We start from the raw sequence: 15,000 nt of genomic DNA, 5'->3' as shown, positions 1-15,000 counted from the left end.
GCTAAATATATCACACCATGAGGGAAGAGTTCACGTAGGTACCCGGGCCCAACCAGGCCCAACCAGGCTAAATATAATATCACACTATGAGGGAGGAGTTCACGTAGGTACCACGGCCCAACCAGGCCCTACCAGGCTACATATAATATCACACCATGAGGGAGGAGTTCATGTAGGTACCCAGGCCCAACCAGGCTAAATATATCACACCATGAGGGAGGAGTTCACGTTGATACCCAGGGCCAACCAGGCCCAACCAGGCTAAATATAATATCACACCATGAGGGGGACGAGGTACCCAGGCCCAACCAGGCTAAATATAATATCACACCATGAGGGAGGTACCCAGGCCCAACCAGGCTAAATATAATATCACACCATGAGGGAGGAGTTCACGTAGGTACCCAGGCCCAACCAGGCTAAATATAATATCTTAACCATGAGGGAGGAGTTCACGTAGGTACCCAGGACCAACCAGGCCCAACCAGGCTAAATATAATATCACACCATGAGGGAGGAGTTCACGTAGGTACCCGGGCCCAACCAGGCTAAATATATCACACCATGAGGGAGGAGTTCACGTAGGTACCCGGGCCCAACCAGGCTAAATATATCACACCATGAGGGAGGAGTTCACATAGGTAACCAGGCCCAACCAGGCTAAATATAATATCACACATTGAGGGAGGAGTTCACATAGGTAACCAGGCCTAACCAGGCTCAACCAGGCTAAATATAATATCACACCATGAGGTAGGAGTTCACGTACGTAACCAGGCCCAACCAGGCTAAATATATAGATATAATTTAAGACCTTCTGCAGTTTTTTTCTCATTTCTTATTTAATTATGAGGACCAATTAGTTTTTGAGACATTTATGCACTGAGCAAGCAAGGTTGTTGATGCACCAAAAATAAAAAGGTGTGTTTATCTGTGTGTGTGTGTGTGTGTGTGTGTGTGTGTGTGTATATGTGTATATATGTGTGTGTGTGTATATGTGTGTATATGTTTGTATATATGTGTATGTGTGTATATATGTGTGTATTTGTGTGTGTGTTTCAGGAGGGATGGTCAGTCCTTGGAGAGGTTTCTAGAAGATTACTTTGCAGGTCGACTCAAACGTTACATAAAGTCTGAAGCGATACCGGAGAGAAACGCTGCTGCTGTCAAGGTGAGACTCTAGGGGGTATCAGGGGTACTTTCTTGGGGGTATAAGTGGTACTTTTTAGGGGGTATCAGGGGTACTTTCTAGGGGGTATAGGAGGTATTTTCTAGGGGGTATAGGAGGTACTTTCTAGGGGGTATAGGAGGTATTTTCTAGGGGGTATAGGAGGTACTTTCTAGGGGGTATAGGAAGTACTTTCTAGGGGGTATAGGAGGTACTTTCTAGGGGGTATAGGAGGTACTCACGGGTATAGGAGGTACTTTCTAGGAGGTATAGGAGGTACTTTCTAGGGGGTATAGGAGGTACTTTCTACGGGGTATAGGAGGTACTTTCTACGGGGTATAGGAGGTACTTTCTAGGGGGTATAGGAGGTACTTTCTACAGGATATATGAGGTACTTTCTAGGGGGTATAGGAGGTACTTTCTACAGGGTATAGGAGGTACTTTCTAGGGGGTATAGGAGGTACTTTCTACAGGTTAGGGTATTATGGGAGGTATTTTCTGGGGTATAGCAGGTGTTTTCTAGGGGGTATGGAGGTATTTTTCTGGGGGTTATGGGAGGTATTTTCTAGGGGCATCGGTATTTTCTAGGGGCATCGGAGGTATTTTTCTAGGGGGTATGGGAGGTATTTTCTAGGGGGTATAGGAGGTGTTTTCTAGGGGGTATCGGAGGTATTTTCTAGGGGTATAGGAGGTGTTTTCTAGGGGGTATAGGAGGTATTTTCTAGGGGGCATCGGAGGTGTTTTCTAGGGGGTATGGGAGGTATTTTCTAGGGGGCATAGGAGGTGTTTTCTAGGGGGTATAGGAGGTATTTTCTAGGGGGCATCGGAGGTATTTTCTAGGGGGTATGGGATGTATTTTCTAGGGGGTATGGGAGGTATTTTCTAGGGGGTATAGGAGGTGTTTTCTAGGGGGTATCGGAGGTATTTTCTAAGGGGTATAGGAGGTGTCTTTTCTAGGGGTATAGGAGGTGTTTTCTAGGGGGTATGGGAGGTATTTTCTGGGGGTATGGGAGGTATTTTCTAGGGGGTATAGGAGGTATTTTCTAGGGGGTATGGGAGGTGTTTTCTAGGGGGTATGGGAGGTATTTTCTGGGGGTATGGGAGGTATTTTCTAGGGGTATTTTCTAGGGAGTATCAGAGGTATTTTCTAGGGGGTATAGGAGGGGTTTTCTAGGGGGTATAGGAGGTGTTTTCTAGGGGGTATAGGAGGTGTTTTCTAGGGGCTATTGGAGGTGTTTTCTAGGGGGTATAGGAGGTATTTTCTAGGGGGTATGGGAGGTATTTTCTGGGGGGTATGGGAGGTATTTTCTAGGGGGTATTGGAGGTATTTTCTAGGGGGTATCGGAGGTGTTTTCTAGGGGGTATAGGAGGTGTTTTCTAGGGGTATAGGAGGTGTTTTCTAGGGGCTATTGGAGGTGTTTTCTAGGGGTATAGGAGGTATTTTTCTAGGGGTATGGGAGGTATTTTCTAGGGGGTATGGGAGGTATTTTCTAGGGGTATAGGAGGTGTTTTCTAGGGGTATCGGTGGTATTTTTCTAGGGGTATAGGAGGTATTTTCTAGGGGGTATTGGGGGTATTTTCTAGGGGGTATGGGAGGTACTTTCTAGGGGGTATCGGAGGTGTTTTCTAGGGGGTATAGGAGGTATTTTCTAGGGGGTATAGGGGGTGTTTTCTAGGGGCTATTGGAGGTGTTTTCTAGGGGGTATAGGAGGTGTTTTCTAGGGGGTATAGGAGGTGTTTTCTAGGGGGTATCGGTGGTATTTTCTAGGGGGTATAGGAGGTATTTTCTAGGGGGTATCGGAGGTATTTTCTAGGGGGTATGGGAGGTACTTTCTAGGGGGTATAGGAGGTATTTTCTAGGGGGTATCGGAGGTGTTTTCTAGGGGGCATAGGAGGTGTTTTCTAGGGGCTATTGGAGGTATTTTCTAGGGGGTATAGGAGGTATTTTCTGGGGGGTATGGGAGGTATTTTCTAGGGGGTATTGGAGGTATTTTCTAGGGGGTATCGGAGGTGTTTTCTAGGGGCTATTGGAGGTGTTTTCTAGGGGGTATGGGAGGTATTTTCTAGGGGGTATGGGAGGTATTTTCTAGGGGGTATGGGAGGTATTTTCTAGGGGGTATAGGAGGTGTTTTCTAGGGGGTATCGGTGGTATTTTCTAGGGGGTATGGGAGGTATTTTCTAGGGGGTATGGGAGGTACTTTCTAGGGGGTATCGGAGGTGTTTTCTAAGGGGTATAGGAGGTATTTTCTAGGGGGTATAGGGGGTATTTTCTAGGGGGTATAGGGGGTATTTTCTAGGGGGTATAGGAGGTATTTTCTAGGGGGTATAGGATGTGTTTTCTAGGGTGTATTGGAGGTGTTTTCTAGGGGGTATAGGAGGTACTTTCTAGGGGGTATAGGAGGTATTTTCTAGGGGGCATAGGAGGTATTTTCTAGGGGGTATGGGAGGTACTTTCTAGGGGGTATAGGAGGTACTTTCTAGGGGGTATAGGAGGTATTTTCTAGGGGGTATAGGAGGTGTTTTCTAGGGGGTATCAGAGGTATTTTCAAAGGGGTATAGGAGGTATTTTCTAGGGGGTATGGGAGGTACTTTCTAGGGGGTATCGGAGGGGTTTTCTAGGGGGTATAGGAGGTATTTTCTTGGGGGTATAGGAGGTGTTTTCTAGGGGGTATAGGATGTGTTTTCTAGGGTGTATTGGAGGTGTTTTCTAGGGGGTATAGGAGGTATTTACTAGGGGGTATGGGAGGTATTTTCTGGGGGGTATGGGAGGTATTTTCTAGGGGGTATGGGAGGTATTTTCTAGGGGGTATGGGAGGTATTTTCTAGGGGTATGGGAGGTATTTTCTAGGGGGTATGGGAGGTATTTTCTAGGGGGTATAGGAGGTATTTTCTAGGGGGTATAGGAGGTATTTTCTGGGGGGTATGGGAGGTATTTTCTAGGGGGTATGGGAGGTATTTTCTAGGGGTATCGGAGGTATTTTCTAGGGTGTAAGGGAGGTATTTTCTAGGGGGTATTGGAGGTGTTTTCTAGGTGGTATAGGAGGTGTTTTCTAGGGGTATCGGAGGTGTTTTCTAGGGGGTATGGGAGGTATTTTCTAGGGGGTATAGGAGGTGTTTTCTAGGGGGTATAGGAGGTGTTTTCTAGTGGGTATAGGAGGCATTTTCTGTGCCACAACCTTTGACCTTTGACCCGTGTGGCGTGCGGCAGGTCGTGGTCGCCGAGTCTTTTGACGAAGTCGTCAACAATCCGAAGAAAGACGTTCTGATCCAGTTCTACTCTCGGTCCTGTCCACACTGCAAGAAACTGGAGCCGGTCTACAGGGAGCTGGCTGAAACGGTACCTCATTCCCCCTGCTCTGGTGTTTCCCCCTCTCATTCTCCCTGCTCTGGTGTTTCCCCCTCTCATTCCCCCTGCTATGGTGTTTCCCCCTCTCATTCCCCCTGCTCTGGTGTTTCCCCCTCTCATTCCCCCTGCTCTGGTGTTTCCCCCCTCTCATTCCCCCTGCTCTGGTGTTTCCCCCTGTCATTCCCCCTGCTCTGGTGTTTCCCCCTCTCATTCCCCCTACTCTGGTGTTTCCCCCTCTCATTGCCGCTGCTCTGGTGTTTCCCCCCCCTCTAATTCCTCCTGCTCTGGTGTTTCCCCTCTCATTCCCCCTGCTCTGGTGTTTCCCCTCTCATTCTCCCTGCTCTGGTGTTTCCCCCTCTCATTCCCCTGCTCTGGTGTTTCCCCTGTCATTCCCCCTGCTCTGGTGTTTCCCCTGTCATTCCCCTGCTCTGGTGTTTCCCCCTCTCATTCCCCCTACTCTGGTGTTTCCCCCTCTCATTGCCGCTGCTCTGGTGTTTCCCCCTCTCTTTCCTTGGGCTCAAAATTTAACCAAAACGTAGACAAAATGTTGTCAGGAGTCTGCTGGGAATTACTGGAATTGTTGGGTCTTTGTGTGTGTGTGGTCTAGACCTATTCTATCTGTAAATTATAGAGTGGGGTCTAGACCTACTCTATCTGTTAATTATAGAGTGGGGTCTAGACCTACTATATCTGTAAATTATAGAGTGGGGTCTACCCCTATTCTATCTGTAAATTATAGAGTGGGGTCTACCCCTATTCTATCTGTAAATTATAGAGTGGGGTCTAGACCTACTCTATCTGTTAATTATAGAGTGGTCTAGACCTACTCTATCTGTAAATTATAGAGTGGGGTCTAGACATACTCTATCTGTAAATTATATAGTGTGGTCTAGACCTACTCTATCTGTAAGTTATAGAGTGTGGTCTAGACCTACTCTATCTGTAAATTATAGAGTGGGGTCTAGACCTACTCTATCTGTAAATTATAGAGTGGGGTCTAGACCTACTCTATCTGTAAATTATAGAGTGGGGTCTAGACCTACTCTATCTGTAAATTATAGAGTGGGGTCTAGACGTACTATATCTATAAGTTATAGAATGTGGTCTAGACCTACTCTATCTGTAAATTATAGAGTGTGGTCTAGACCTACTCCATCTGTAAATTATAGAGTGTGGTCTAGACCTACTCTATCTGTAAATTATAGAGTGTGGTCTAGACGTACTATATCTGTAAGTTATAGAGTGTGGTCTAGACCTACTCTATCTGTAAATTATAGAGTGTGGTCTAGACCTACTCCATCTGTAAATTATAGAGTGTGGTCTAGACCTACTATATCTGTAAATTATAGTGTGGTCTAGACCTACTCTATCTGTAAATTATAGAGTGGGGTCTAGACCTACTCTATCTGTAAGTTATAGAGTGTGGTCTAGACCTACTCTATCTGTTAATTATAGAGTGGGGTCTAGACCTACTCTATCTGTAAGTTATAGAGTGTGGTCTAGACCTACTATATCTGTAAATTATAGAGTGTGGTCTAGACCCACTCTATCTGTAAATTATAGAGTGGGGTCTAGACCTACTCTATCTGTAAGTTATAGAGTGGGGTCTAGACCTACTCTATCTGTAAAGTGTCCTGAGATAACTCGTGTTATGAATTATACTATAAATAAAATTTAATTGAATTGCTGACAAACTCCTAATGTCACTTCTGGTCTTCTCTCTCTGTCGGTCTGTTTGTCTGTCTTTCTGTCCGTCTGATTGTCTGTCTGTCTGTGTGTCTCTCTGTCTGTCTGTCTGTCTCTCTGTCTGTCTGTCTGTCTGCCTGTCTCTCTATCAGCTGATCTCTGATCCAAACATCGTCATCGCCAAGATGAACGCCGCTGATAACGACATCCCACTGGGATACGACGTCCAGGGGTGAGACAGTTACACAGCCAGAGGGTGAAACAAGTTACACAGCCAGGGGTGAGACAGGTTACACAGCCAGGGGTGAGACAGGTTACACAGCCAAGGGGTGAGACAGGTACACAGCCAGGGGGTGAGACAGTTACACAGCCAGGGGGTGAGACAGGTTACACAGCCAGGGGTGAGACAGGTTACACAGCCAGGGGTGAGACAGGTTACACAGCCAGGGGGTGAGACAGGTACACAGCCAGGGGGTGTGACAGGTACACAGCCAGAGGCGAGACAGGTACACAGCCAGGGGGTGAGACAGGCACACAGCAGACAGTTCACTCCCGTCTCTCTCTCTCTGCAGGTACCCCACCATTTATTTTGCTCCGGCCAGAAGAAAGGACGAGCCAATCAGATACGAGGTAAACACACAGCAGCAGCCTATAGAGCCAATCAGATACGAGGTAAACACACAGCAGCAGCCTATAGAGCCAATCAGATACGAGGTGAACACACAGCAGCAGCCTATAGAGCCAATCAGATACGAGGTGAACACACAGCAGCAGCCTATAGAGCCAATCAGATACGAGGTGAACACACAGCAGCAGCCTATAGAGCCAATCAGATACGAGGTGAACACACAGCAGCAGCCTATAGAGCCAATCACGGTAGACTTAAAACGAGCTACGACATGACTCAGCGATTCTATATGCTCATATAGACGCCTAAAGTTCATGGGGCACCAACCTTGTTTTGAGATAAACGTCTTTTATTCACGATATCTTGGATAAGTACTTCATTACCCACAATCCCACAGTGACGCCTCTGATTGGTGGAACTCATGCTGGTGAGGAGGGATGGGGCTGCCTGAAAGATCCGTCATGAGGATTTACGACGCTGCACGAATCACGATCTGTTCTGCCGTTAGCCTCTGCGGGAAGCTAACGTTAGTTTGGCTAACAGCTAATTCTATACACAGTAACTGGGAGGAGGGGAAGGACTCTATACACATTAACTGGGAGGAGGGACGGGACTCTATACACAGTAACTGGGAGGAGGGACGGGACTCTATACACAGTAACTGGGAGGAGGGGCAGGACTCTATACACATTAACTGGGAGGACGGGCAGGACTCTATACACAGTAACTGGGAGGAGGGGCAGGACTCTATACACAGTAACTGGGAGGAAGGACAGGACTCTATACACAGTAACTGGGAGGAGGGACAGGACTCTATACACATTAACTGGGAGGAGGGACAGGACTCTATACACAGTAACTGGGAGGAGGGACAGGACTCTATACACATTAACTGGGAGGAGGGGCAGGACTCTATACACAGTAACTGGGAGGAGGGACAGGACTCTATACACATTAACTGGGAGGAGGGACAGGACTCTATACACATTAACTGGGAGGAGGGACAGGACTCTATACACATTAACTGGGAGGAGGGACAGGACTCTACACACAGTAACTGGGAGGAGGGACAGGACTCTATACACATTAACTGGGAGGAGGGACAGGACTCTATACACATTAACTGGGAGGAGGGACAGGACTCTACACACATTAACTGGGAGGAGGGACAGGACTCTATACACAGTAACTGGGAGGAGGGACAGGACTCTACACACATTAACTGGGAGGAGGGACAGGACTCTATACACATTAACTGGGAGGAGGGACAGGACTCTACACATTAACTGGGAGGAGGGACAGGACTCTATACATTAACTGGGAGGAGGGACAGGACTCTCTACACATTAACTGGGAGGAGGGACAGGACTCTATACACATTAACTGGGAGGAGGGACAGGACTCTATACACACATTAACTGGGAGGAGGGACAGGACTCTACACACATTAACTGGGAGGAGGGACAGGACTCTACACACATTAACTGGGAGGAGGGACAGGACTCTACACACATTAACTGGGAGGAGGGACAGGACTCTACACATATTAACTGGGAGGAGGGACAGGACTCTATACACAGTAACTGGGAGGAGGGATAGGACTCTATACACAGTAACTGGGAGGAGGGATAGGACTCTACACACATTAACTGGGAGGAGGGACAGGACTCTACACACATTAACTGGGAGGAGGGACAGGACTCTACACACATTAACTGGGAGGAGGGACAGGACTCTACACACATTAACTGGGAGGAGGGACAGGACTCTACACACATTAACTGGGAGGAGGGGCAGGACTCTACACACAGTAACTGGGAGGAGGGACAGGACTCTACACACATTAACTGGGAGGAGGGATAGGACTCTATACACATTAACTGGGAGGACGGACAGGACTCTACACATTAACTGGGAGGAGGGACAGGACTCTATACACATTAACTGGGAGGAGGGACAGGACTCTATACACATTAACTGGGAGGAGGGACAGGACTCTACACACATTAACTGGGAGGAGGGACAGGACTCTACACACATTAACTGGGAGGAGGGACAGGACTCTACACACATTAACTGGGAGGAGGGACAGGACTCTATACACATTAACTGGGAGGAGGGACAGGACTCTACACACATTAACTGGGAGGAGGGACAGGACTCTACACACATTAACTGGGAGGAGGGACAGGACTCTATACACATTAACTGGGAGGAGGGACAGGACTCTATACACACATTAACTGGGAGGAGGGACAGGACTCTATACACAGTAACTGGGAGGAGGGATAGGACTCTATACACATTAACTGGGAGGAGGGACAGGACTCTACACACATTAACTGGGAGGAGGGACAGGACTCTATACACATTAACTGGGAGGAGGGACAGGACTCTACACACATTAACTGGGAGGAGGGACAGGACTCTACACACATTAACTGGGAGGAGGGACAGGACTCTACACACATTAACTGGGAGGAGGGACAGGACTCTATACACATTAACTGGGAGGAGGGACAGGACTCTATACACATTAACTGGGAGGAGGACAGGACTCTATATACACATTAACTGGGAGGAGGGACAGGACTCTATACACATTAACTGGGAGGAGGGATAGGACTCTACACACATTAACAGGGACTCTATACACATTAACTGGGAGGAGGGGCAGGACTCTATACACATTAACTGGGAGGAGGGACAGGACTCTACACACATTAACTGGGAGGAGGGACAGGACTCTACACACAACTGGGAGTTCTTCATGTAAATCTCTAGTCTGACATTGGTCTCTAACCTACTGTCTGTCTCTCTGCCTGTCTGTCTCTCTGTTTGCCTGTCTGTCTTTCTGTTTCTCCGTCTGTCTGCCTGCCTGTCTCTCTGTCTGTCGTCTCTCTGTCTGCCTGTCTGTCTGCTTGCCTATCTATCTCTCTATGTCTGTCTGTCTGTCTGTCTCTCTGTTTGCCTGTCTCTCTGTCTGCCTGTCTGTCTCTCTCTGTTTCTCCGTCTGTCTGTCTCTCTGTCTGCCTGTTTGTCTGCTTGTCTGTCTGTCTCTCTGCCTGTCTCTCTCTCTCTGCCTGTCTGTCTCTGTTTGCCTGTCTCTCTGTCTGCCTGTCTGTCTATCTGTCTGCTGCCTCTCTGTCTGTCTGTCTGTCTGTCTCCCCCCATCTGTCTGCCTGCCTGTCTGCCTGCCTGTCTGTCTGTCTGTCTCCACCCCCATCTGTCGGCCTGTCTGTCTGCCTGTCTCTCAGGGTGGGCGGGAGCTGAAGGACTTCCTGAAGTTCCTGCAGAGCGAGGAGAGTTTCAGTCTGGCGAGCGGCGCAGCGAAGGACGAACTCTGACCCCTCTTCATAGACCAATCAGATTCCCCCCCCGTTATGATGTCACCAGTCTGCCTGCTGAGTCTCTTTATTTATTCAGTTATTAGGAGCCATGTTGGGTTAGATCATTCTCTCCTCATACTCTGCTATCGTTCTTTCAAACAGCCCAAATATCTCTTCAGCAGTATTCTGTCACTGCCTGATACACACAGTCTATGAGCTAACGTTAGTATCAAACATAGCTAAAACGGTTTTGAAATGACTTCTGCTGCTAGCTACAAGTTAGCAATCAAACACAACAAAGACTGTCACTGGAATGGTGTTCTGAGCTAACGTTAGCATCAAACACAACAAAGACTGTCACTGGAATGGTGTTCTGAGCTAATGTTAGCATCAAACACAACAAAGACTGTCACTGGAATGGTGTTCTGAGCTAACGTTAGCATCAAACACAACAAAGGCTGTCACTGGAATGGTGTTCTGAGCTAACGTTAGCATCAAACACAACAAAGGCTTTCACTGGAATGGTGTTCTGAACTAACGTTAGCAATCAAACACAACAAAGGCTGTCACTGGAATGGTGTTCTGAGCTAACGTTAGCAATCAGACACAACAAAGGCTGTCACTGGAATGGTGTTCTGAGCTAACGTTAGCAATCAGACACAACAAAGGCTGTCACTGGAATGGTGTTCTGAGCTAACGTTAGCAATCAGACACAACAAAGACTGTCACTGGAATGGTGTTTTGAGCTAACGTTAGCAATCAGACACAACATAGGCTGTCACTGGAATGGTGTTCTGAGCTAACGTTAGCAATCAGACACAACAAAGACTGTCACTGGAATGGTGTTCTGAGCTAACGTTAGCAATCAGAAACAACATAGGCTGTCACTGGAATGGTGTTCTGAGCTAACGTTAGCATCAAACACAACAAAGACTGTCACTGGAATGGTGTTCTGAGCTAACGTTAGCAATCAGACAATCATAGATAGCTAAAACGTTTTGAAATGATTTCCATCTTCTGTTATTGTTTGTAATGAGAAACGTTTATCATTTTAAGGATTTCACAAATTTCAGTAAGACACGTTAGTCGCTGCTTGACCAACGCTCTCAGCATCTTTACACATTTTACCTCTTTCTCTACACAACAAACACACGCTGCCAACAAACTACAACGGGAGCTACTGGACGCTGTTTACAACCCTCAGCTTCGGCTACACAGAGCAGGTTTGGTCATTAAACCTTCAGTTGATCTTTCTCTCCTTCCTGGGATCTCTTCTCTCAGCAACGATATGACGATAGGACGTATGGAAATAAGCATTTGTTCATAAGATCTATTGTAATCTTCGCTCTTTAACAGGCCTTCGCCAAACCCACCAGACTCCATGTAAATAATCAGGACTTTTATCGTCGTAAAACACACTGCATTCAAAGTGGTCAGAAACTAAAAAAAAACTATCAAAAGCCGTCTTAGTTCATCTTTCCACTGTTCCAACAATCACCACTCTGGTTTGGTTGAAATTAACCCTTAATTCACCCATTTACATGTGGAGATATGCTGGCTCTATACACACTAAAAGTCCTGATTATTTACATGGAGTCTGGTGGAGATATGCTGGCTCTATACACACTAAAAGTCCTGATTATTTACATGGAGTCTGGTGGAGATATGCTGGCTCTATACACGCTAAAAGTCCTGATTATTTACATGGAGTCTGGTGGAGATATGCTGGCTCTATACACGCTAAAAGTCCTGATTATTTACATGGAGTCTGGTGGAGATATGCTGGCTCTATACACGCTAAAAGTCCTGATTATTTAAATGGAGTCTGGTGGGTTGTTGTTCCATCAGACACTCAGACACAGAAACATGGAGACAGAGTCCAGGTTGGAAATACTTAAGTTAACTTTTGATATATCTGCAGACACACACAGACACACACTGTGTGTCTGTGTGTGTGTGTCTGTATGTATGTGTGTGTGTGTGTGTGTGTCCATAGAAAGATTTGGGCTTGACTGTGAACTATATGGTGCCAATAATGTGCTTTCCAGGACTTGTACTGATAGATGTGAATGTCTGAGATCACTATGATTTGACTGATGTTCAGTGTGTCTGACCCAGGATCAGTTCTTCTTCTTCTCTACTTTCTGTCACTCTGAATGTCCTGCTTCCTGTTTTATTCAGATTGATTTATTCTTTATTTATTGCCTCATGTTTTCTGTTATTTATATTATTTATTTGAACGTCAGCAGAAGTTTAATAAAACTAATATATCTAACATCTCATGTGTTTGTTTACTTATTTAATATTGTCTCTGTAGAAATCCTCCACAATCAGCCAATCAGACGTTTCCAAACACATGCAGCAAGTAGTCTGTGTCTGTGTGTGTGTGTGTGTGTGTGTGTCTGTCTGTGTGTGTGTGTGTGTGTGTGTGTGTGTGTGTGTGTGTGTGTGTGTGTGTGTGTGTGTGTGTGTGTCTGTGTGTGTGTGTGTCTGTCTGTGTGTGTGTGTGTGTTTGTTTGTGTGTCTGTGTGTGTCTGAATGTGTGTGTGTGTGTGTGTCTGTCTGTGTATGTGTCTCTGTCTGTGTGTGTATGTGTGTCTGTCTGTCTGTGTGTGTTTGTGTGTGTGTGTGTGTCTGTCTGTGTGTGTGTGTGTGTCTGTCTGTGTGTGTGTGCACACACAGAACACATGTAGTTTATAACATCAGATGTTTGATTCTAAAGGAAACCAGCCGACAATATAACTAATAATACTTAAACAGTATTTCTACAGTGTGTTATTAGTACTTTTACTGCAGTAATCTGGATACTTCTTGCCCCCCCCCACACACACACACACACACACGTTTAAATTCACATAAAAATATCTTTATACTATTATCACATACTACTACTGACTCCCTTACCGTCCTTACTATTATTAATTTACGTCTGTTTCTAACCCGTAAACGCACCATTTGAGGCTGACGCAGTTCGTAATTTCGTTTTTGACAATAAAGTTCTTAAACATAGTCTGCTTGTTGGTTCATTGACTCCATTGGTGGACCCGCCTGTCGATCCTATCGCTGCCGTGAGCTGATTGGTCAGCGCTGTGGTTTGTTTCCCGCCCCCGCGGCGCTGAGCCCTCCTTCTCCTCGTGCCTCCCAGAACCTTCCAGTGTGAATCTGTCCGAGCAGCGCTGCAAAGATGATGGGCCAGCAGGTTTTAGTGCTCAGTAAGTGTCCCAAAATGTCTACCTTCATCTTTAAACGTTGTCCGGTAACAAGGAGGCTCCGTGTTACCGGGGGCTGGCTCCGGTTTGTAGCCGTTAACCGGCAGGGAGGAGCGGCTGCGACACAAAGCGCAGAGCGCAGCATGTGCGTCCGCCGGGCTAACTGTTAGCATCGAGAGCTAACGGCTAAACCGGCTCTGGGTTAGCATCGTTAGCTCGTATCTGCTACGTTAGTCAGCATGAAAATCTAACGGGCTCGTTATCAGGAATCGATGGTTTTTACTTAATGCTAACCCTTTAGCATGTAGCCTTGTAGCTTCAGCGTGACTGTCTGTGATCTGTAATTTGACAGGCTGTAATGTTAGCTCAAGATGCTAATGCTAGCGCACGTTGCTACAATGTGTGCTCGCGGGGGTTGTGGCTAGAAGGGATGCGTCAACGACCGCAAATTACCCTAAATCTCGCAAAGATATAGGCTAATATGATAATGTGTATTTAGTACTTTCTCTCAGGAAACGAGGGAGTGTTTTAACACAAACTACGATTTTATTGCTGAATTTAACGAGTTGTTTTGGTCCCTAAACTGAACTGTCATCGCCGTAGCTGTATCCCTTCTAGCTAACTGCTCTAGTGAAGCTAACGGGGTTAATGTAAGCTAACGGAGCTAATGTAAGCGAATGGTTCTACTAAAGCTAACGGGGCTAATGTAAGCTAACGGCTCTATTAAAGCTAACGGGGCTAATGTAAGCTAACGGGGCTGATCTGTTGTTGAGGTGGCCACACCCTCTGATCATTATGAGATATTGATTTCTGAGTTATTGTGTTTTTTTTAATCCGTGTAAATATTATTTGTTTAATTAGATTTAAATGCCGCGACTCGTTTTTTTTAAAAGCATGAAATCTCTCCATCACTGATGATTAGTCAGCATTTTATTAATCCTTAGGTCTGGTAATGTGTGAGTGTGTTGTGTAAATGTGAGATGTGATGAGTTTTGTGTGTGTGTGTGTGTGTGTGTGTGTGATGAGTTAACAGGACCCTGGAGTTAAACCTAGACCCCTTTACCTCCAGGAAGAGGACCAGGTCTGTCAGTTAGAGACAAGGGGGGCTGGCCCAAATACTGCTTCACTGAAGTGTGTGTGTGTGTGTGTGTGTGTGTGTGTCTGCATCTCTAAGAGGACCAGGTCTATCAGTTAGAGGAAAGGAGGGCTGGCCCAAATACTGCTCCATTTATGGTGCTTCACTGAAGGGGGTGTGTGTGTGTGTGTGTGTCTGTGCATCTGCATGTGTGTGTGTGTCTGTGCATCTGCGTGTGTGTGTGTCTGTGCATCTGCGTGTGTGTGTGTGTGTGTGTGTGTGTGTGTTGCTTCACTGGGGGGGTGTGTGTGTGTGTGTGTGTGTGTGTGTGTGTGTGTGTGTTGCTTCACTGGGGGGGGTGTGTGTGTGTGTGTGTGTGTTGCTTCACTGAAGGGTGTGTGTGTGTGTGTGTGTGTGTCTGTGCATCTGCGTGTGTGTGTGTGTGTCTGTGCATCTGCGTGTGTGTGTGTGTCTGTGTATCTGTGTGTGTGTCTGTGCATCTGCGTGTGTGTGTGTCTGTGCATCTGCGTGTGTGTGTGTCTGTGCATCTGCGTGTGTG

General features: G+C 46.5%; 2 protein-coding genes across 2 annotated transcripts in view; both read left to right on the top strand.

The window, feature by feature from the left end:
• LOC114571465 (protein disulfide-isomerase A3) overlaps positions 1–10,499 on the top strand; it is a gene marked incomplete at its 5' end in the record, with an annotated part of 16,412 nt that extends 5,913 nt beyond the window's left edge. The window contains 5 exons of the mRNA XM_028602415.1: positions 1,063–1,171; positions 4,377–4,505; positions 6,353–6,432; positions 6,773–6,830; positions 10,086–10,499. Of these exons, the coding sequence (XP_028458216.1) occupies positions 1,063–1,171; positions 4,377–4,505; positions 6,353–6,432; positions 6,773–6,830; positions 10,086–10,175 (466 nt within the window). The remainder of the gene's footprint in view (positions 1–1,062; positions 1,172–4,376; positions 4,506–6,352; positions 6,433–6,772; positions 6,831–10,085) is intronic.
• A 2,763-nt stretch (positions 10,500–13,262) lies between these two features.
• The window catches only part of cct3 (chaperonin containing TCP1, subunit 3 (gamma)), a 21,791-nt gene continuing 20,053 nt past the window's right edge, over positions 13,263–15,000 (top strand). The window contains 1 exon segment of the mRNA XM_028590119.1: positions 13,263–13,369. Coding sequence (XP_028445920.1) covers positions 13,342–13,369 — 28 coding nt within the window. The 5' untranslated portion in view covers positions 13,263–13,341.

This window comes from Perca flavescens, chromosome 2, assembly GCF_004354835.1.
Source record: "Perca flavescens isolate YP-PL-M2 chromosome 2, PFLA_1.0, whole genome shotgun sequence".
Lineage (NCBI taxonomy): Eukaryota > Metazoa > Chordata > Actinopteri > Perciformes > Percidae > Perca > Perca flavescens.
The sequence above is the reverse complement of the archived record's forward strand: the minus strand, read 5'-3'. Positions and strand labels throughout refer to the sequence as shown.